Source organism: Ictalurus punctatus, chromosome 17 (genome assembly GCF_001660625.3).
Source record: "Ictalurus punctatus breed USDA103 chromosome 17, Coco_2.0, whole genome shotgun sequence".
NCBI classification, from domain to species: domain Eukaryota; kingdom Metazoa; phylum Chordata; class Actinopteri; order Siluriformes; family Ictaluridae; genus Ictalurus; species Ictalurus punctatus.
The window spans coordinates 122,501-146,500 of record NC_030432.2 but is presented as its reverse complement, the minus strand read 5'-3'; the positions used below and the strand labels follow the sequence as shown (position 1 = coordinate 146,500).

Genomic DNA, 24,000 nt, shown 5'->3' with positions numbered 1-24,000 from the left:
TGCTCCGAATGTTCTGCAACCAAAATTATTTGGCCGAAAATAGCAAAAAAAAAAAAAAGAGAGCACTTTCGGTGTTCGTAGTAAGTGAAAAGGCCGAATAAATATGACCGAACAATAACGTGTTTGATGACATGACCAAATAGCCTAGCAACCAGAGTGAGACGCGGAGAGATGAAGGGACGCGCGCATATGCTCTTCGGATGTTGACAACCGTGACACTGTTTACTGTGGACACGTGCGTTTGTTTTGTTTCTGTTCCGTCTCCTCCCTGTTTTGTCATTGGTTGTTGTTGGGGGGTGTGGCTTTATTGTTTTCAGCTGCCAGCGCTTAGTGCAGATTATGTTCGGGATGTATACCACTCGCGCCCCTGTACACCCCGCGGAGTATTCTGTCACGTCGCGAGACGTAAGGGAGTAGAGTACGGAAGCAGGTAAAGACGTATTTATTTAAGGGCAGGCAGACAAATCCACATCATAATCCAAAAAACGAAGTCAAGACAGGCGAAGGGTCGGGCGAGCGGCAAACAGGCATAAACGAGGCAAAGCAGGAATCAGAGTCGCGTCACAACACAAAACAAGAAACATGAACTAGTGCTATGGACTGGGAGCGGAAACACCAGCGGGGACTAAATGAACTGATCTATAGTTTAAACTAACTAAATCCATCAAGGAACAGAACATTAACAACGCTTCTAACTATACTGTATCTCCTCTAATACTCGGCGAGGTGTACAGGGACACGAGCGGTGAATATCCCCAATATCATCAGCCCTATAGAACCCAATAGAACCAGTTCCTGCACTCGTCAGTGCGCTTTTTAATGCACTTTTAGTTGTAGTCTACAGAGTGTTCCATTCTTTCAGCAGTCACTTACAGGCCTAACATCGGCTATTCAAGGGGCTCAAAGACGACCACATCACAATATTTTTATTTTACTCGTTTATTTATTTAAAGTTATATTGTGCCTTGCTGGTAGCCTATGCCTGCTGAAATGAAAAAAATGTTCAGTGTTAAATAAATATTTTGAAATTGTAGTTTTTGTAATTGATTTTTTTTCTTTGAAAAGCAAGACAAACTAGTAAAAAGCACATTTTGACTATTTAATTTATGCAATGGTGAAAAAAATGGAAAAAACGTGTTCGGTTTCGGCCTTTGGCCAAGTTTTTCATTATATTCGCTTTCGGCTTTGGCCAAGAATTTTCTTTTCGGTGCATCCCTAATTATAAACCTTCTTTAAGCCCTCAGATGAGCAGTAAAGTGAGTAAGCAGCTCTGAGCAGCCGAAGTGCAGAGTCACTGGATGGAAACATGTCCTGACCCTTCTCTATGCTTCTTCAGGCTAGGACACAACATCCATCACAGTGGTTTGCTTTTTTTGCATTTTTTTCGAACAAACATCGCATGGGTTCCCTTCCTGTACACCGGTCCTTCACACCAGCGTTGTTTTTAAAAATAATAATTTAAAGATTACTATAATGTGAGAATAATATTGAGGTAAAAGAAGAATTCCAGGACCTGAATGAATATTTCTTATGTTACAAAAGATTTGTCAGTGAGCTGATAAACAACATTATTATAATTATTATTATAATTATTATTATTATTATTATTATTAACAATAATAATAATCCAGCTCTTGGTTTCAGTTAGAATTGTCAGTTTGGTGTATTTCCATGTACACTCATCCCTGTAAATCATTTGCATGTGAAGAACAGAGAAGTGGAGCGCTGAACTCTGTGTTTGAGGTTCTGGTCTGCACAATAAAGTAAACATGCAGACTTGTTGGGTTTTTTGCACTCTTTAGCATGGTGAAGCTTGTTGATAAAGTATGTGTGTTTACATCAGTAAGCTGCAGCATCATCTGGACCTGTCTGACACGCCCACACAGCAGACCAACACATCGGTCGGACACGTGTTCTCCTGATACCCTTCCTTCACAGCTTCTCCAAACTGTGGTAGGCACTGCTGGTCCTAGCATCTTGTCCATGTAAATAGCAGTTTAGCTTTTTAGCCAGGCACTGTGCCATCTTACTTTAAACATGCAGTAGTCCAGTCCCTGATCAAAACGCATGGATTAGCCCCACTTTACATTTGAGAATTAATCTGCCCCTACACTACATCAAGGTCTCTTAGATCAGCTGGTCAAGCTCTTCTGAATGTCTCACAATCCTGGTTAAGGTCAAAGAGTGACAGTGGTTTTTCAATTACAGCCCTCTCAGAACATATAAGCCCTGTTTAAAAGCCTTTTTAAAAATCTTCTCTTTGGCCTAGCTGGTATGTTTTCTCTGTGTTCTTCATTTTTTACCTTATGCAATTTTGGATCTTATCAGTCTTTTAAATATTGTCATTTTATCAGCTTAGTTTATAAACTTTATTTTATTATCTTGTGTGATTTTATTTGCGCTTTTGGACAGCACTTTGGTCAACATTTGTTGTTTTCAAAAGTGCTTTCTAAATAAACTTAACACGCCAGCCCAACGCGCCTGTCCGGCACGCCGACACGCCTGTCCGGCACGCCGACACGCCTGTCCGGCAGTCCGGCATGCCAACACGCCTGTCCGGCAGTCCGGCATGCCAACACGCCTGTCCGGCAGTCCGGCATGCCAACACGCCTGTCCGGCACACCTGTCTGACATTCTAATACGCCGGTCAAGCATCACAATTCCAGTCTCAGCTTTTATTACAATTTATTGCCAGTTTATTAATATCATAACATGAGCAACACACCTTTACCACATCATCATCCTGCAGTAAAACTCCTTCCTCTCTCTATCTTTACTCTACATTATAGTGTTCAACTCCACGTCTTCCCATAATCTGATATCTGACTGGAATCAGACTGGGATCAGGCACGAATCCGGTGTGAATCAAAAGAAGTATATAATCTATAGAGGTGATTATTGGCACGTGACTGATTCAATAGTTAAGCATTATTACAGTCACGTAGCCTTTACACAGGAAGTCAGTGGAAGATGAAACGCGTTATTTTTATTCCTGATGACGTGTAGACCATCTGGATCACGTGACCTCATCTAGCTCCGCCCCTGTAAGTGCCTGTGATGTGAAACACTAAATATGTTATTAACGCTACACTATAAATAAATTATATTATAAACAGTAAAAATCCTACTGATGAAGAATAAGGTGTATGTAGACCTGCCCGAGGTCACTGCTGGTTAAAAGTTTTGCATGAGTTTGGACACAGGAAATACTATTTCAAGCGTTCACCTGAGATAAAGGTCCGCTTTCAGTTAAACGCTGAAAATACACAGAAAAAGACTTAACAGGAACTAACAAACAGCCAAATAAACACCTCTAAACTAAAACTCTCAGGTCCGTGTGGTTTAAATGAGTTTCTCCTCGACAACGCAACACCAGTAAGCCCTAACAGCGTGTGGGGATACAGAGAGGTAAATAAATAAGTAAATAAAGTATAGAAGTAGATGTGGTGATAACTCACAGCACACACAGGGCGTAGGCGCCGCTCACACTCTCACTGTCCCGGACCAGGAAGCTCCCGTCTCGGCCGGCGCGGGCCAGCAGCTCCTCGGCGGCGGCGCGGCTCAGGTCCCGGTGATACCACAGTGGAGGAGCCGCTCCTCCCCCGCCCGCCATTGGGGAAACAAGCTGACTACAAAATGCCACGGGAAGAAAACAAGTAGATATATTTGTTTATCCGCGTCGTCTTTTTTTCCTTTCGGTCCTTGTCCTGGTTTAGCGGCTGAACCCGAGCAGTGAGCGCAGACTCGGCTCCAGCTCTGCCTCACAGTCTCCCATCAGCCTTCCGCTAATCTGCTCCTGATTTTATATCCTTGCGGAAATGTTCCAGCTCAAACACACACACACACACACCAAAGCTGAGGGAATTCTGTATTTCACTGTCCCTGATCATCAATAAAAGTTGTGAATCCAGCAAACAACTTTTTAACTCTTCCCTTTTTGCCACAGTCAGTTCGTCGGCGAGGCGGTTAGCATTGTGCTAATCTCTCCTCACCTTCCCTCGCAGAAATAAAATCAATCACAAACACTGAACTGAAATACACGCTTTACCAAGTCTCTCTCTCTCTAACACACACACACACTCTCTCACTCACACACAGAGTTACACAAAACACTACTGCTGGATAAAAACATCGACTTTAAATAACTTTTAACAGCGACCTGCAAAAACTTTTGAGGATCTCCGGTTTGACTTCACAGTTGGAAAACACACACCGCATTTACACACATGTACACATCAATCTAAGAAGCAGCTAGCGGCTAGGCTAAGCGAACACACACACACACACACACACACACTTCACAGAACGGACAACAAAAAGAAAACATTTATATGACCAAAGACGGAATTTATCATCCAGAAATGTGTGTAATTTATTATTATTATTGTTAAACCCATAAAGTTTCTCTGAAATTCTCCATTTATTTTTAGCTAAAAAGCGAGTTTTCTCTCCCTTTAAAAGGGAGTTATACACGTTTCCTTTCAGTTCAGTAAAATGTAGAGGAGTGTGTAGAACAGCAGCAGGTTAAAGATGAGTGTAACTCAGTCCACTCAATCACAAACACTGTAATGCGTGAATCTGCGTTTATTAATAATCTTCCTGTTTAGAACTTTTAAATCGACACCGCTGTCGGCCCACTTCCGGGGGCGGGGCTTATACGTGACCACAACCATTGATACTGTTTTACATTTTTTACATTGACATTTAGTTTTAGAAACTGATCAGAGAGCTGATAAAGTACTATGGACATACTATACCAAATGACAAGTATACAGAGTATACAAATATGAACTTTAGTTAAAAAAGTTAAAGAGTGAAATAAAGCAAGACAAGAAAGAAACATTTAATAAATGCACATTTATTAACCAATGTACCTACAATCAGACCTGACCTTTTCAGCTTTGCATAATTCAACAGTATTAATAACTTAAAGGACAAAATGTACACACCAGCTAACATCAAGTGAAAAACACAGGGGTCTGGCCACATCGGTGGCTTGAGGTTGCAGCTGCCCCCTTGAAGGCCTGTCACCCCAATTTCACCCCAACTGTGACTTCCAGTCCCCACCTCTAACAGCTTTATTCCCCTGTACAGTTACTGGAAGAATGAATGAATGGATTAATGAATGGATGGATGGTTGAATGAATGAATGGATTATGTGTGCAGGTGTTTTGATCAGATCCCCTCTGAGGATCTACAGAGAAAATTAAATCAATGCAGGGACTTCAGTACACTAGTGTGACTGTAGCATGTTTGTAGCGCTTTTGTGGAGTGTCTGTGGCGTGACTGTGGTGTAGGTGTGGTGTGTCTGTGTGTGTGTGTGTGTGTGTGTGAGAGGGGGGGTGTGGTAAAAATAACTCAGCAGAGGCAGGGCTATATAGACCACATACAACATATAGCATAAGTCAAGTATGATAGCCTCAAACTAAATGAAATGGAGAGACTATGCCGTTATTAATGCTTTCCTGCAAAACCAAAATCTATGGTCACAAACTGCTGCTGTAACTTCTGCTCCTGAGGTTTACAGTGGTACTGACTGAATCATCACACCTCCAGCACCTTTAACGCCTCCAATAACCCCCATCTGAGCTCTAGTACAGGAACAGAGGACATTTTGAACAGCTCTGTTCCCTACTGGCCACCACACAGTACCGTGTAATGCTATACTATATGTTTGTGGATAAACACGTTTCAGCTCAAAGTACATTCCTGTACATAAATGAATGTATAACTGAGCAGTAAAAGTACACCTTAAAGCACATGTGTCAAACACAAGGCCTGTGGGCCAAATCTGGCCTGCAGTCTTGTTTCATTCAACCCAGATGAACTTGGAAAACATTATTGTGAACCGGCCTGTGATGCACTATTTCTTAAGGTTTTCACACTGTCCAGAATTCATAGCAGATCTGTAGCATATTGATTGTTATTGTACAGTCTGTTAAATGTCTGCCATGAGTGGCAGACATTTTTCACTTTGTAACGTATCCGATGGGAAGTTACTGTGAACTGCCATATAGATGTGTGCTCTGGTTTCTACATGGATGTGCTGCGCTTGATGTAAGTCACACACATGCCTAAAAACAATTCAGAAGCATGATGTCTGTTGTGCTAGCAGTGACCTAACCAGAAATAAATTTTGGAGGGATGAGGAAGTACACAAAATAAAATCACAATTGTTTTCCTGATCTGTAAAATTAAATTTAGTAAATGTGACGCACTGGTGCAGATTAGGTGGATATCAGACAACAGTAGGAGCAGCGATGACATGACTTTGTTATTTTAATCTTTTAAGGCATAATCTACCATCAAACAATTTCTCCATATTAAAATATAAAATACATTTATGACAGTTCCACTGTGAGAAAAAAAACCCACCATGTTAATAATAGGGAGAAATTACACCTGATATCATGACAAGTCATGATCCACTTTTCTTTTGCAGTAAACTCCAGCAGCTGCTTCACCGTCTCTCATCTCCATATCTCTATGCTTACAGTGTTGTTATCTGGCTAACAGCTTTCATACAGAAACAAGAAAAATGCATCATCTAATCCTGTTTCTCATCACAGCAGCTGTTATCCAACAACAAAGTAAACAAATTCAGAAACAAAACAATATATTCATAAAACTTTTATTATAATCAGTATAATGAATGTTATTACCTAACAGTACATACACTTTAATAGTTTCTGTTAGCCCTCTTAATCCTCAAAACATCCTTTTCTCATTTCACAGCTAGGGTTATTAGTGTTAGTCAACAGAAAATGTTTCATAATAATAATAATAATAATAATAATAATAATAGTCTTTGATTGCAGTTGTTCTGGATTTCTGGCCCAGGCAGAATGAGCTTGTCACCCTTGCTTTAATATGTAATTTTAAACAATTTAAAAATCTGTGTTGAATTATAATCTGTTTAGCATTCATCCATCCATCTTGTTTACCACTTATCCTTCAGGGTCACGGGGAATCTAGAAACTATCCCAGGAGGCATGGGGCACAAGGCGGGGTACACCCTGGACAGGGTGCCAATCCATCACAGGGCACAACCGGAAACCGGAGTATCTGGAGGAAACCCCCGCAGCACAGGGAGAACATACAAACTCTGCACACACACACAGGGCCACAGCAGGAATCGGACCCCCGACCCCCGTGAGGAAAATGTGCTATCTACTAAGCCACCGTGCACCAATTTGTTTAACATGTTTTATAATAAAAATAATAACAATAATAATAATAAAAATTCAATATTAAATGTAGCGCCATCTGGTGCCTGTGAGGTGAATTACAATAGAAAAAAAACGTCATATTGTTAAAAAAAAGGAAAAGGGGTGGGATTTTTTTTTAGCTTTTTTCTTTATTAGCATTTCAAAGCATTGAGAGAAGGACAGCAAGTGAGAGTGTGAGGCTCGTAATCTTGGCTGTCTCTGTTCGAGAGCCCTGGTTCAGGTAGAACTCTGCCACTTTTGTGTTAGGGTTCTGGCCCGTAAACCACATATGCATGCAGCGGCCGCTGTCCTTGGTGTACGTGGTGTACTTGTAGGAGTTGGACCAGATTTTCTCACACATGCTCTGAGCGGTGGGGAAAACCTCTGTCCACTTCTGGCACTGAGCTCCAGCAGGACAGTGGTTAGTACCTGTTTGTAACACACACACGCACACACACACACACATAAAACACTTTAAGCTGGCAAGATATTATCTCGAGAAATATTCCCAGAGTTTTGTCCTTAATCCACACCGTAACACTATACAGTAAAACTGCATATTGACTTACCAACACTTAATATATCTTATCCTCTCAATTATTAGAAATATAAATAACAGTTCTGAAAATGAAAACATATAAACCATGACCTTAAATTCAGTCACACACACACACACACACACACACACACACACACACACACACACACACACACACACACACACACCCACACCTGAGGTCCAGTTCCAGCCCTTATGCCAGTTCTCTTTGCAGGTGACATCATTTTTGCAGTCATTGTACCACGAGTTACAGTCCTCCAAACACAATGGCACATCCAATATACGCGCCTTCCGCCAAGTGTCATCCGCCTACACACACACACACACACACACACACACACACACACACATCAGTATGTTTTTGGGAGGCAGAAGGAAGCCTAAACACACACACAGGTTGAAATGTCTAATAATAACTGAAATGAATTCTTTCTCCTTAAGCGTTCTGTAACTTCATCCACAAACACAAAGATGTTGAAATGGAATAAGATTTTTAAAAAAGATGGTACTACACTACCTGGCTGAAAAAAAGGAAAAGGTCATTGTCTGAATTTAAATAAGCAAATGCTTAAGAGCCTATGATTGGATCCTTACTGATTAATATGTTTGAGCTGGCAACAATTATTTTAACCCTAACTGATGCAGTGTGTAGCTTCTCATTTCTTAAACAAGCATGTCAGAAGATGTATCCCGTGGTTGTGGAAAAGATGTTACTGTGTTTCATCAAGCAAAGAAAACAAGTAAGGAGATTGCTGAAATCCCTGGAATTGGGTTAAGAACTATCCAATGCATTATGAAAAGCTGTTAGGAGAGGGATGAACTGTCAACTTTGAGGAAGAAATGTGGTCAGAAAAATGAATAATCAAAATATTGAAAGATCGTAATCGGAGATCAAAGTCACATTGTAAAAAGTCAACAGTAGAACACATGGCTATGTTTAATAGTGAAAGTTGGAGCATTTCCACATGCACAGTGTGACGAGAACTTACAGGATTGTGACTAAACAGCTGTGTGGCCTAATCAGTGTGAGGTTAATCAGATAAAAATGACTTCGGGGAGAGTCACGTGACTTCATGGAAGATGGCCGCTTAGCTTGTTAGCTCCACTCCAGTTCCTTTTTATTTTTAACTTTCTCGCTTTCATTTGGATCCAATCATGACTCACAACGTCTCTACAGCAACAAAACATGTCTGAGAATTCCACGTTTTACGTCTCCTTGGCCTTCCAGAAATGTAAAGATGAAGCATGTTGAAACGGAGGAGGCCTTGTCAGTTCTGTCCATGCTGTCTGTTCTCTGGGTATCAGTCTGGGTATCAGTCTGGGTATCAGTCTGGGCAACACTGACTGTTGTCTAAGTACAATTGGGAACATGGGTCGATTAGACAACATTTCTACTTCAATTACCTCGACACAGGAATGTTTTTCTAAATTGTTGTGCACAGTGTCTGCAAACAAGATGCGTATAACGGAGACCGAATGTAGAATTTCTGCTGCTGAAGATAGCACGTTATCTCATGAGAATACAGATTGTAAAATATTGGCCAAGGTACTAGCTTGCAGGCTGGAAACTGTGCTGCCACGTATGCTGAAACCAGATCAGACGGGATCCATAAGATCACGCTTTGGCACAGATAACGTACGCCGACTTTTGAATGTTATGAATTCGGCTCAGAAATACAAACACCCTACCCTTATCATCTCCCTTGATGCAGGAAAAGCTTTTGACAGGGTTGAATGGAAATTTCTTTTCGATACTCTCAAGAGATTTAATTTGGGCCCAAACTTCACTGAGTGGATAAAATTGCTGTATGCCAACCCCCAGGCTACGGTGATCATGATAGAAAGAGGGAGACAAGCAGCCTTGAAATGGTTGCCATACACTGTGGACTATAGGGGATTCTGTATTCAGGGTGGTAGCTGTTCTTCTCTGCAGGAACCCTGTACAGAATCAGTTTTCTTTCTTTCAGCACTTATGACTCCGCCCTACTTTGAGGTATTGTATGAAAGAACTTATTTTTTCTTTTCCTCCAAGCACATTCAACTTGTTTTTGTTGCATGACTTTAGGTAGGCATGTGTTCACCGGGGGAGGTGTTTGGGGGGGTTCAGAATCTTTTTGCATCAAAAGGGGTACGATGCAGGCTTGCCCCCTTCCACCCCTGCTCTTCGCCCGCATAACTGAGCCTCTTGCCGAGTCTATAAGGCAGTGTGAACAGCTCTTTGGGATAAAGTTGGGAGATGAAGAACATCGGATTTCTCTTTATGCAGATGATGTGCTGCTGTAGACCCCTGAACCTGAACAACCAATTCCAATAGACTGTATCTCACGATATAGCAGTTTGACTGGTTATAAAATTAATGATCTAAATCTGTGGCCCTTTCCCTCAATATTTCTCCTCTAGTTGATTTATCATCTCTTTCACCTTTCAAAATAACAATGAATGGCTTAAAGTACCTTGGTCATTTTCATTACACCAATATTAGACGACCTGTAAAAATGATGATTTTCTCATTGACACGATTAAAAAAACCTTAATACTTGGTTAGTGGTTAGCACGTTCTCCTCACACCTCCAGGGTCGGGGGTTCGATTCTCACCGTGGTCCTGTGTGTGTGTGTGGAGTTTGCATGTTCTCCCCGTGCTGCGGGGGTTTCCTCCGGGTACTCCGGTTTCCTCCCCCAGTCCAAACACATGCATGGTAGTCTGATTGGCGTGTCTAAAGTGTCCGTAGTGTATGAATGTGTGTGTGAGTGTGTGTGTGATTGTGCCCTGTGATGGACTGGCACCCGGTCCAGGGTGTACCCCGCCTTGTGCCCCATGCTCCCTGGGATAGGCTCCAGGTTCCCCGTGACCCTGAAGAAGGAGTAAGCGGTATAGAAGATGGATGGATGGAGAATGGGTGTCCTCCCTACATTTTTATATTTATTCCAATCTCTTTCTTATTATTTAGCCAGTTCCTTTTTCAAAAGATCTTAATAAACATTTCTCTAAATTCATTTGCAACAATAAAATGCCCCGAATTAAACTCTCTAAATTAATGAAATCAAAAGATAAGGGAGGTGTTGCTTTACCAAACTTTTTAATGATATTATTGGTTAGCGCAGATAGAGCACAGGGTGAGTTGATCTAATGAAAGGACTGATCTATGTAGCTTAACATGGAAGCAATCTCCGTGTCAATAACATTTTTTGCACTTTATAATAAATATTAAAAAGCTCAAATGTATTTCAGTAAATGTTATCATCTCAAGCACTCTCTTGGCATGGAGAGATGTAAAATCATATCTTAGAATACTGGCTTGCCTTTCTTTGTTTTCCCCCCATCACTTTTAATCCTGATTTTCCAGCTGTCCTGCACAACTCTCGGCCTGATCAAAAATAGGGATTTCTCAAATATCTTGCTTCTTTCTAGGAAATACCTTAAAATCTTTCCAGCAGATATCAGATCAATACAACATACCCAGATCCCATTTTTTAAAGTACCTTCAGATGTGTCATTTTATAAAATCCTTGTCCGATAAGGGCAAACTGAGATGTGAAATGACTGGAATTGAACAAAGAAGGGGTTAATATCGGAAATATACGATGCCCTGTCCGATACATGTGCTTCTTCTCTAGAGAGAGTCTCTAGAGAAAATGGCATCGATAATGCCGACTGCTCTGATGCATGTAATAAATTAAATCCTAAGTGTACTTCGTTGGGGTTCACAAACTCAATTATAATATTATTAACAGAATTTAACTCTCGCCATTGCACTTAAAAAGATGTACTTTGTTTCAAATGTGAAAATAGAAGGGAACATTTCTCTACTGCTTTTGGTATTGTGAAGAAGTCATGTCATTCTGGTCAAAAATACATAATATCATACAATAACTTCTTAAGTTGCAATTTTGGTTTGTTCTTGGAATTGTATTTGCTGAACATTGGAGTGGAGGCAGTGTGTGACTTCCATGCAAAACATCTTTATCTAATTCTGGTGTATCTGGCAAAGAAATTGTTGTTTATGTATATTGTTACTTTGGTCATCCCCTCAGGTACCTGGCATCCGGCATAGCTCAGGCATCCACATTACTTCCACTTCAGAAACTCACTTACGATGTACATCAAAAGCTTTTGGCAGATATGGACACCTCTTTGGGAAGATGTAAAAACTTCTCCTGATACTCTATTCCTCACATACACGATATCAGTTTCTGCCTCATGTGAATTTTTTGCAATTCTATTTGTGTGGTTGTTGCTTGTTTACCTCTGTAAGGCTGCACCTGTATGTCTTTGAACATTGGCAAACTGACGAATAAAAATATAATAAAAAAAGAAAAGAAAACGACTTCAGTTTGCTAGAGAACTAGAAGACTGGACTGTGGAGGAGTCCAGATTTACCCTATTCCAAAGCGATGGGCGTGTCAGGGTAAGAAGGGAAGCACATGAATCGATGCATCCTTAGTGCCTACTGCACAAGCCTCTGGAGGGAGTGTTATGATCTGGGGTTGCTTCAGTTGGTCAGGTCGAGGTTCAGCAACATTATGCAGCAATAAAATGAAGTCAGCTGAGTACCTGAATGTACTGAATGACCAGGTTATCCCATCAATAGAATTTTTTATTCCGTGATGGCATAGGCTTATTTCAGGATGACAATACCAAGATTCATGGGGCTCAAATTGTGAAAGAGTAGTTCAGGGAGCATGAGGAATCATTTTGACACATGAATTGGCCTCCATAGACTCCTGACTTTAACCCCATTGAAAGTCTTTGAGATGTGTTGGAAAAGACTTCGTCACAAAGGTTGTCAAAACAATGCCACAATGAATGCATGCTGTAATCAAAGCTAAAGGTGTTGCAATGAAATTTTAGAGTGTGCAACTTTTCTTTTGGCCAGGTAATGTATATAGAACCCTAAACCATTTCAGTGAAATGCCTTCACACTTCCAGATCCAAAGTCATGTGAACTTCAAGACAATCTCTGTGATGTCACAGGTTTCCTACACATTAGCAGAACTGATGTTCTGAAATCATAGACGAGTGGAGAACCCTCACGAGACTTGATGCTTTGACTGACTGTGCTCTTAAATGTGCTTTACAGAAAAGGTTCTTTAAAGTGATACCATAAAATAATGCATTTCCTTTAAAAATAACCTTTTAAAAAACTCAATAACTCAATGACAGTGTTTAGTTCAGTGGGAGTGTGCAGTGTGATGTGGTCGTACCGGCTGGATCCACGGCCCCAGGTGAGGAGAACACTCATAGAAACACGTGTCCTGGATGAAATGCTCTTTACATTTTTTACTCATGACCCCACAGTGGTTCCAGTTAAAGTTGTACAGGTACGAGTTATCTTCATGAGCTTCAGCTGAAGTGTTCGCAGTGCAACATGCATTCTCACGCCAAGGAGCACACTGAGGGAGAGACAGACGGACAGAGAGAGACAGAGTGAATGAGAGACAGAGAAAGAGAGAGACAGTGAGAGAAAGACAAAGAGATGTACAGGATGAGAGAGAGAGAGGGAGAGAGAGAGAGAGAGAAGGTTTTTACCACAACCTATTTTTCTGACAGAAACAAACCAAATACAGGTGGTACTGCGGGGAGAGCAGTCACGCACCAGCTGCAGCAAAATTCACCTCTGAGCTGCACATGCTCAAAAATCAGTTACTGCTCTGATCACACTTACTTTGATTCACTTTCATGACAATGTTATAAAACATCACATATGTGGAAAACATAAAAACTTTTCCATGCTGAATAAACATCCAGCCATCCATCCATCTTCTACCGCTTACTCCTTCTTCAGGGTCGCGGGGAACCTGGAGCCTATCCCAGGGAGCATCGGGCACAAGGCGGGGTACATGTAAGGCAAGTGACTTCATTATGGTGTTCATCAAAACACTGATGAATAATGTTAGCAGAGAGAGAGAGATGGGGAGAGAGAGATGGGGAGAGAGAGACGGGGAGAGAGACGGGGAGAGAGGGACGGAGAGAGAGATGGGGAGAGAGGGATGGGGAGAGAGGGATGGAGAGAGAGGGATGGAGAGAGAGGGATGGAGAGAGAGAGACAGGGAGACAGAGACGAGGAGAGAGAGACGGTGAGAGAGACGGGGAGAGAGAGGGATGGAGAGAGAGACGGGGAGAGAGAGACAGAGAGAGACGAGGAGAGAGAGAGACAGGGAGACAGAAACAAGGAGAGAGAGACAGAGAGAGAGGGACGAAGAGAGAGAGACCGGGAGCGAGAGACGAGGAGAGAGAGACAGAGAGAGAGAGAGACAGGGAGACAGAGACGAGGAGAGAGAGACAGGGAGACAGAGACGAGGAGAGAGAGACGAGGAGAGAGGGATGGAGAGAGAGAGAGTCAGGGAGAGAGAGACAGAGAGAGAGAGACAGGGAGACAGAGACGAGGAGAGAGAGACAGAGAGAGAGGGACGGAGAGAGAGAGACGGGGAGAGAGAGACGAGGAGAAAGAGACAGAGAGAGACGAGGAGAGAGGGATGGAGAGAGAGAGACGAGGAGAGAGGGATGGAGAGAGAGAGACAGAGAGAGAGAGAGACAGGGAGACAGAGACGAGGAGAGAGAGACAGAGAGAGAGGGACGGAGAGAGAGGGACGGAGAGAGAGAGACGGGGAGAGAGAGACGAGGAGAGAGAGACAGAGAGAGAGAGATGAGGAGGGAGTAATGGAGAGAGAGAGACAGGGAGAGAGAGACAGAGAGAGAGACGGAGAGAGAGAGAGACAAGGAGAGATCACATTGTCCCTCAGTAAGAATGTTTTAGATAATGACTCTTTGCTAGTGTTATGTAATGCTGTATTTATTAACTAAACATTTTATTGCTTTCAGTGTTTAAGACGTTAAACGTTAACAAGAGGCTTCAGGCACGTCTCAGAGCTAACAGATGTGAAGTGAAGATTAACAAGGCTAATAAAGCTAACAGCAGAACACACCATGAAAATCACGGCGTTCCACATACGGAGCCCTGAGAAACTTAAAGACTTCTCACTGTACAAAGTGTAAACTGCTCTGTTCTGAAGATGTGGGAAAACAACAAAAGTTACAGCTTTACCTCTGGCTGACACTGGAGACTCCTTCCATAAATGTTACATAAACATCTCCTTACAGAAAACTTCACCATGTCAACAATTACACACGTTGTTTAATGGCTTTATTCACAAGTCCCTGTGAATGATCTATTGCTATAGAAACGATAACGTATTAGAACGAGTGCATTAATATAAACCTGTGATGTGCGGCTGCACTACTGTCAGAGCTGCTGTTACAGAGAATTAATCAACACCCCCTGACCAATCAGGATCCAGCATTCAAGCATGGTATAAAACACTTTAATAAATAATAATGAGTGCGTAATGTCCATTAATACAGAATAGAGATAGAGCTTGACTAGACAGAGTGTGAGTGAAAGTCCTGTGGCTGCAGCCTTCATCCTCTCCTGATCATGCCTCTGACCAACGCTGTTTCTGAAAATATTTAGCTAACATTTAAACTATGGGCCGTGGTGTTCTCACATCACATGTGAAAGCAGAATCTTTGACATTTCACGGCAGGGTTCAGTCGAGTCAGGATTTTTATTAAACAAGACTGGAGTTGAGAAACCTGGTTCAGACACACGTACAGTTTCAATTCCAGTTTAAAAACTGTTACAATTGTAACACAAACACAGAATTTTACATTTACTCGGAACTTCTTATCTCTCTGCTCAGGCTGATTTGATATTTTTTACACGATGCCAAACAGTGAACACAGAGAAACTCATTCAAAACAGAACTGTGACTGTGAAACAAACAAAAAATGTTGTAAATGATATAAAATTATATTTTGTGGCTGGAGTAATATGTTGGATTTAAAAATGTGTTGTCACTGTTGTGTTTCTTGACATTTGGTGTTTGTGATGATAAAGTAAAATGAGCAATACTTTTCACCTCAAGAGAAATGTTTAGCTAAATGAGCTGGTGAAGACTCGCTGACCTTCGCCCATGCTGAGCAGAACACACCTGAGTGAGGGATCATAAAACATTTACACAAAGTGTCATGTGTTTAGTGTGCGAGTGTGAGTGTGTGTTACCTGCTGGTAAAGTTCTCCTTCTGGTCCTGGCTCCGTTTTATGATGTTTAGCATCCATGCACATGTTCAGTTTTTCCAGAGCAAAAGAATAAATTGGAAAAGATAACAGCACGGTGAACACCAGCCAAACCCTACAGACAAAAAAATATACATGTAAAGGACACACACATGTGTGTGTGTGTGTGTGTGTGTGTGTGTGTGTGTGTGTGTGTGTGTGTGTGTGTGTGTGTGTGTGTGTGTGTGTGAGAATGACAGTATGGACTCATTAAATCAAGGCAGCATGAACAATCTTAACAAAATCAGTGCTCAGTGTATCACAGTCTTCATCTTTCACACATTTCTGAAATATTACAAAAGTGCAGTATATAAACACAGCAGTAATTTACTTCAGTATTATTAACATTCATTTGTTGAAGCTTCTTACCTCGACGGTCGCTCCATTGTTTTATGTTGATATTTACTTTATACAGAATAACGTCTCGTCTGAAAATTATCTCGGTCTGTGTCCCGTTTTCAATTCAGATGTTTTAGAACTGTGAGGTGTGTGTGTGAGAGAGAGAGAGGCTGAGAGAGAGAGAGTGAGAGAGTGTTTAGCACACCTCGGTGTCCAGGAGCAAATGGGAAGGCAATCTTTCAGTTTTCCCCTGAAAGGTTGTTTTTTTTTTGTCTGTGTCACTATGACCGGCTCTCATAGACATGTGTCCGGGTCATTATCTTATTATGGGTTATGAAACACACACACACACACACACACACACACACACACACACACACACACACACACACACATACACACTGTACCTAAATCTAACCCTAACCTTAACCTCAGTAACTAAAAGGAAACAAGTTCTTTTAGTTTGCAGATTTTGTGCAAAAAAATAAATAAATAAAATAAAATGCTACAAAAGGAAGTTTTCTTTGTGAGGACCAGCTACAGAGTCAGCACTGTTTTGGTGACATTTTGTCCTCACCAAGATAAAACACTGACGCACACAGACATTCACTCTTGACTGGTTTTCTGTATGAGAGAAAAAAGGCTTAAATATAGGTAATAAATAGTAAAAGGCTTAAATATAGGTAATAAATATAGAAAATGCTATTTAATGAATTTGCATACCTGTGTAAATGATAGACATGACTTCTTTGTGTCTTTGAAATAATTTGACTGATTTGATGTTTCATGCTTTAATATACTATGGAATAAACACGATGAAGAAAACACCATGGAATAAACACTACGTAATAAACAGTATGAAATAAACAGTACGTAATAAACACTATGGGATAAACACTATGATATAAACACTATGGGATAAACACTATGATATAAACACTATGGGATAAACACTATGATATAAACACTATGGGATAAACACTATGATATAAACACTATGGGATAAACACTATGGGATAAACACTATGGGATAAACACTATGATATAAACACTATGATATAAACACTATGGGATAAACACTATGATATAAACACTATGGGATAAACACTATGGGATAAACACTATGGGATAAACACTATGATATAAACACTATGGGATAAACACTATGATATAAACACTATGGGATAAACACTATGGGATAAACACTATGATATAAACACTATGATATAAACACTATGGGATAAACACTATGGGATAAACACTATGATATAAACACTATGGGATAAACACTATGGGATAAACACTATGATATAAACACTATGGGATAAACACTATGATATAAACACTATGATATAAACACTATGGGATAAACACTATGGGATAAACACTATGATATAAACACTATGGGATAAACACTATGATATAAACACTATGATATAAACACTATGGGATAAACACTATGATATAAACACTATGGGATAAACACTATGATATAAACACTATGGGATAAACACTATGATATAAACACTATGATATAAACACTATGGGATAAACACTATGATATAAACACTATGATATAAACACTATGGGATAAACACTATGGGATAAACACTATGATATAAACACTATGGGATAAACACTATGGGATAAACACTATGGGATAAACACTATGATATAAACACTATGGGATAAACACTATGATATAAACACTATGGGATAAACACTATGGGATAAACACTATGGGATAAACACTATGGGATAAACACTATGATATAAACACTATGGGATAAACACTATGATATAAACACTATGGGATAAACACTATGATATAAACACTATGGGATAAACACTATGGGATAAACACTATGATATAAACACTATGGGATAAACACTATGATATAAACACTATGGGATAAACACTATGATATAAACACTATGGGATAAACACTATGATATAAACACTATGGGATAAACACTATGGGATAAACACTATGGGATAAACACTATGATATAAACACTATGGGATAAACACTATGATATAAACACTATGGGATAAACACTATGATATAAATGGAATAAACAGACTGTATGTGACAACCTTTAATGAAAAGTATTTATGTTTTTAATCATATTTAGTAGGGGTGTACAAATGTTTATTTAATCAAGCTTAATTCCATACTAATGATCTTCTGTTCCTGTTGAGGAACAGGAAGTTGTGAACACATGAACTGAGTGAAGATGAGTTTTAGATAGAGGACTACAGCTGTGCACTTCACATTGTACATTTTAATGTTCTTTCATTTTATTAATAATTATCTATTGTCATGTCACAGCAAACCAGTGACTCCATTTCCCAGAATGCACCTCAGACTACAAACATGGCTGACACAAACTACAGCTCCCAGAACAACACACAGACACGTTCACCTTCTCTGGAGTACTAATCAGACACACCTGTTTCAAATCACACACATACATAGGAGTTCATCCGTCGATTTCGACGAAGACCGAAGTTTCCATTTCCGCCACCATTATGGAGAACACAAACTGGGACTCGACCTGCGCGTGAATTGGATTAAAGTGAGGAAGACTCACTCAGCATCGGCCTCACTCTCACTTCCCGGTGACCGCCATGATCCAGTGGCAAGACTGAGTCAAGACGATTGAAGATGGCACCCGGACGCAGTGATTCACACACCCATTCATACACTACGGACACTTTGGAAACGCCAATTCACCTACCATGCATGTCTTTGGACTGGGGGAGGAAACTGGAGAACCCAGAGGAAACCCCGCAGCACGGGGAGAACATGCAAACTCCACACACACACACACACACACACACACACACACACACACACACACACACACACACACAGAGAGTCTGTTAGTTCACACAATCTTTCGAAGTAAGCACTCAGTTACTCTTTTCTCTGTCTATAACAAACTGTTCTCTGTTGTTGATATTCTGGTTTTGATTCTGTTTTGCCCTTGACTCTGATTATCTGCCTTACCTGCTCTAGTCTGATTGCCTGATTTTTGCCCTGCACTTTGGACTGTTATACTCTCATTAAGGCTGCAATACCATTACATGACATCTATTAAATTATACAGCACAACGGTTTGCTTCTGGGCATAAATTCTGAGAATATGAAGACCATCATCACATCTCTCTTTTTAATATTTATTCTGTCTCTAACTCACAAAAGTACTTTTATATAGCTTTATTGTAGTGATGGGAAAATGAAGAGTCATAAAACACTGAGGCTTTCCTCTGACTGTTCCGGGAAAAGATTCAAAGCTTCATGAGTGTTGAAAACAGCGCCATCTGGTGGTTAGTGAAAAATAAAGCCAAAATGACGCAGCCACCACACACTTCATACATAGTTGAAATTTTATGTGTACAAATAAAAGCCTAACGTGTGTGTGTTTTTCACGTCTTGACTGTTAGTCTGACAGTAATGACAACTGAGATCCTACAGTGTGACATGGCTACAGCCATGTTCGTACAGTCTGACAAGCAACAGTCGCAACAAACTAATAAAAATCGCAGTGTGCACCCGGCTTTAGGCAAACATGCCTGAGTGGCATTAGGTGTAACTGGAGGAAACCACATGGAAACTGGAGGAAGGCAACATCAGGTGAGAAAGTGAGAAAGATGGTCTCAAAGTGCTGAGGAAGGATATCAAGCAGAGACTAGCCAGCCTGTGGAGGGCTGAGTGCATCTGAAAGCCATGCAGTTGTTGGAGGATGCAAAGAGTGGGAAGAGCTGGAAATGACCAGGGAGGAGCTGGAAGAATACATCAGAAGGCAGTATAGCGACCCAGCAAGGATGAGCCATTAGGTTTGCTACAACAATTACTCAAAAAGGAGGGTAAAACAACTAAAATAATCACGCAGATAAGTAAAACAACATTATACACACAAATTATAATGAGTATATATGTATATACATGATGATTTAAATAAAGATGAAACAAGATTATCGAGAATTCAAAATGAAACCTACCTTTCCCGTTCAGTTACAATGCGAAAAGGAAGAGGAGCCAAGACAGGCAATTACACAGACCAATGACATCATGACAATTAAAAGGAGAAGTACTCACACAAGTGGACAGCTACATCAGGTATACATTTCCATCCATCCACCTTCTATACCACTTCTATATCACTCTATATCCTTTTCTCCAGGGTCACAGGAAAACCTGGAGCCTATCCCAGGATGGGCGTGTCCAAAGTGTCCGTAGTGTATGAATGTGTGTGTGAGTGTGTATGTGATTGTGCCCTGTGATGGACTGGCACCCTGTCCAGGGTGTACCCCGCCTTGTGCCCCATGCTCCCTGGGATAGACTCCAGGTTCCCCGAGACCCTGAAGAAGGAGTAAGCGGTAGAAGATGGATGGATGGCTGGATGGATTCATAACAGATGCCTAGCTGAGCGGTCCGGGTAGGCGGAGCGGAATCTTAAGAAAGGCCCTCCGGAACTAATCTGAGGTATTGTGGTGGTAAAATCACTCTCCCCTGGCCGTAAAGTGCAAATAAAGTAGAGTGATCTGTGTCTCTCTTGATTTTTGGTAGAATTTCCACCACAACCCCTCCCCTGGGACGAACTTTGTTCTCTTGCACAAATTTAATTATCCTTGAGCCCTCTGACTAGCCTTTAAACATTGAATTCTTGTAAGAAAATCAGTATAGTCAATCATTCATATAGCCGCGGAACCGATTATCACTCGAGTTTTTTTTCCCGGTGGGAAGACTTTCACCAGAACACTGACTTCCGCTCAGCTGGAGAATTTAAAATTTAGTATTGTCTCGGGTGAAACTCGTCCTTCAGGTAAGGATGTGGAATAAAAATAGATGATTTGTGAACTCGTTTTGTTGTAGAATATGTAGTGGCGCAGGGTCCGTGTGTTTAATCACTATATAGCTTTAATTCAGTCGGTGTTGTAAGCATAAACTTCAGGAGCCAAAGGTAAGTATCGATACTGGTATAAAGTTCGCTTGACGTTGGATATTCACAGATATTCGGAAATGAAGGGACCGTCTCTAAAGTTACACACCACACTGTTATACACGTTTCTAACTTCAATAGCATTTGAAGAAAATGTCTTACAGTCACACATCCAACTGTACAGTGTTTATGTAGGTGTCGGGTATGATGCACACCTTTTAGATTTTTGATATTTAATAAAAGTAAACTATGAAATCATGTGTAAAATTTGCCATGTACAACCCCAATTCCAAAAAATGTCGGGACGCTGAAGTAAAATGTAAATAAACAGTATGCAATGATTTGCAAATCTCATAAACCCTCATGCTATACACAGTAGAACAACTGAGGAAATGTACCATTTTCAGAACAACAAGCTTTGAATTTTGAATTTGATGGCAGCAACACATCTCAAAAAAAGGTTGGTGCGGGGGCAACAGAAGGCTGGAAAACAACTGGGGGAAAAGAAACCGCTGGAGGAACATTTTGCAGCTAATTAGGTTAATTGGCAACAGGTCAGTAACATGATTAGGTATAAAAAGAGTGTCTTAGAGAGGTGGAGTCTCAGAAATAAAGATGGACAGACGTTCACAAATCTGCAAAAAAAAAAAAAACTGCATCTACAATTTGTGAAAAAATGTTCTTTAATGTAAATCTCATCATCTACAGTACATAATATCATCAAAAGATTCTGAGAATCTGGAGAAATCTCTGTGCGCAAGGGACGAGGGTGAAAATCAGTACTGCATGCCCGTGATCTTCGTCCCTCAGGCGGCACTGCATTAAAAACAGGCCTGATTCTGTACTGGAAATGGGCTCAGAAACACCTCCAGAACTCATCGTCTGTGAACACAGTTCGCCGTGCCATCCACGAATCTGGAAAGGTATCATCAATTCTGAAAGGTATATACAGGTTTTAGAGCAACATCTGCTTCCATCCATATGATGTCTTTTCAGGGAAGGCTTTGCATATTTCAGCAAGACAATGCTAAAACACTTACTGCATCAATTACAACAGCATGAAAGTCCGGGTGCTGAACCGGTCTGCCTGCAGTCCCGACCTTTCACCAATTGAAAACATTTGGCGCATCCTGGAACGAAAAATACAACAAAGACGACCCAGGACTGTTGAGCAACTAGAATTCTGTATCAGGCACGAATGGGACAACCTTCCTCTCCCAAAACTCCAGCAACTAGTCCCCTCAGTTCCCAGACATATACAGAGTGTTGTTAAAAGAAGAGGGGGTGCTACACAGTGGTAAACATGGCCCTGTCCCACCTTTTTTTTTTTTTTTTTTTTTTTTTTTTTTTTTTAATGTGTTGCTGCCAACAAATTCAAATTTACCTTATTTTTTCCTTAAAATGGAACGTTTCCTCAGTTTAAACATTCGATGTTTTCCATGTTCCATTGTGATTAAAATATGGGTTTATAAGATTTGCAAATAATTGCATTCTGTTTTACATTTTTACACGTGTCCCAACTTTTTTGGAGTTGTGGTTGTATTTCACTACCAAATGGGCTCATACACAAAATATATCATAATTTATAGCTCAACAGCATTTGAAGAGAATGACTTGGTCACAAAACCAACTGTAAAGTGTAGGCGTCAGGTATGATGCACACCTTTTAGATTTTTGATATTTAATCCTACAGTGCATGAACCAAGGAACCTACTGGTAACTAAGCCCATTTTTTTAAAAACAGTACATGGGGAACTGTGTACAGTTTAATTTTAGACATATTTAGACAGATTGTGGATGGGAGCCAAAGGAATTCAAAATTATTTACACAGGCAGCATTTCCAGTCACCCTTTTGAGCCGTGGTGAACTGCTTCTCTGACACGGGAAGGTGCGTCACATGGAACCACCTGCAGCGCTGACATTCAATCTGAAAAAAAATCATCACAATTTTATTAAATCGCTCAATAATCAATTCGTTTTTCACTCACTTACTCACTCAGATCTCTCAGATATCTCTCTCTCTCTCTCTACACACACAGTTCCCTATACAGTTTTCAAAATTGTCGGTTGAGTCAACAAGGCAGTTATCTGGTGGCCAGCTGACGAACATAAAATGCAGAAAACAAATAACCATCTTTGATATATTAAAACATTTGTGTATTATCAGTACTTTTATTTATTTCATTAATAGTACTTTTTTTGTTGTTGTTGAAGAAAACTATTAATTCCAATACGGCTCATTTTGACCCCCTTTATGCATTCATGTTTTTTGGTTCATGCATTGTAGGGTTAATTATAAAAACAAATCTAAAAAGGTGTGCATCATACCGACACCTACATGAACACTTTACAGTTGGTTTTGTGACTGTACATCATTCTCTTCAAACGCTATTGAGCTATTAATTATGGTATAGTTTGTGTATGAGTCCATTTGGTAGTGAAATACATGGCAACTTTTACATATGATTTCATAGTTTATTTTAGTAGATATATAAAATCTAAAAGATGTGCGTCATATCTGACACCTTCATGAAAAGTAAACAGTTGGTTTTATGACTGTAAGACATTCTCTTCAAATGCTATTGAAGTTATAAGCGTGTATATCAATGTGGTGTGTAACTTTAGATATGTGGTATGAAATGACACTTAGACCCTTTGTAGTACACTAGTGAGTATATTCTTATTTGGGACTCAGCCCTGTTTTATAGCAGATATAAATAGTGAAATATGCCTTTAGTAATTGTGGTGTGCGCGTGTGTGTGTGTGTGTGTGTGTGTGTGTGTGAGAGAGATTAGACATGTCCACGCTGTTCCCCTCTCTGTTCCCGAG

The 24,000-nt window shown here is 40.4% G+C and overlaps 3 protein-coding genes and 1 long non-coding RNA gene across 8 annotated transcripts in view; 1 reads left to right on the top strand and 3 right to left on the bottom strand.

Annotated features, from left to right (window-relative positions):
- inppl1a (inositol polyphosphate phosphatase-like 1a) overlaps nt 1–4,280 on the bottom strand; it is a 54,986-nt gene extending 50,706 nt beyond the window's left edge. Inside the window, exon 1 of the mRNA XM_053687144.1 lies at nt 3,459–4,280. Coding sequence (XP_053543119.1) covers nt 3,459–3,613 — 155 coding nt within the window. The 5' untranslated portion in view covers nt 3,614–4,280. The remainder of the gene's footprint in view (nt 1–3,458) is intronic.
- Nucleotides 4,281–6,614: 2,334 nt separating this feature from the next.
- folr (folate receptor) lies at nt 6,615–20,462 on the bottom strand. Of its 4 annotated transcripts, XM_053687147.1 has the most exons (7): nt 20,327–20,438; nt 16,798–16,844; nt 16,251–16,390; nt 15,828–15,957; nt 12,970–13,158; nt 7,941–8,076; nt 6,615–7,637 (listed from the first exon to the last, which is right to left on the bottom strand). In XM_053687147.1, the coding sequence occupies exons 3-7, from the start codon at nt 16,265–16,267 to the stop codon at nt 7,369–7,371; spliced, it is 741 nt and encodes a 246-aa protein (XP_053543122.1). In that variant the 5' UTR covers nt 16,268–16,390; nt 16,798–16,844; nt 20,327–20,438; the 3' UTR covers nt 6,615–7,368. The 4 variants fall into 4 exon arrangements, with proteins under 4 accessions (XP_053543122.1, XP_053543121.1, XP_053543123.1 ...); XM_053687146.1 differs by lacking the exon at nt 16,251–16,390 and having other exon boundaries at nt 20,327–20,462; XM_053687148.1 differs by lacking the exons at nt 16,251–16,390; nt 16,798–16,844 and having other exon boundaries at nt 20,327–20,445.
- Nucleotides 20,463–20,581: 119 nt separating this feature from the next.
- anapc15 (anaphase promoting complex subunit 15) overlaps nt 20,582–24,000 on the top strand; it is a 13,936-nt gene continuing 10,517 nt past the window's right edge. Inside the window, exons 1-2 of one of the 2 annotated variants that reach the window (XM_053687150.1) lie at nt 20,582–20,713; nt 23,967–24,000. The exon at nt 23,967–24,000 is cut by the window's right edge and continues 88 nt beyond it. In XM_053687150.1, the coding sequence (XP_053543125.1) occupies nt 23,969–24,000 (32 nt within the window). In that variant the 5' untranslated portion in view covers nt 20,582–20,713; nt 23,967–23,968. Of the gene's footprint in view, nt 20,714–20,912; nt 21,054–23,966 lie in introns of those variants that run through there. The other variant, XM_053687149.1, reaches the window with a different exon arrangement.
- Nucleotides 21,933–23,103, bottom strand: LOC128635255 (uncharacterized). Its single transcript, XR_008398182.1, has 3 exons — nt 22,999–23,103; nt 22,211–22,300; nt 21,933–22,105 (listed from the first exon to the last, which is right to left on the bottom strand). It is a non-coding gene; the product is annotated as an uncharacterized LOC128635255 (long non-coding RNA).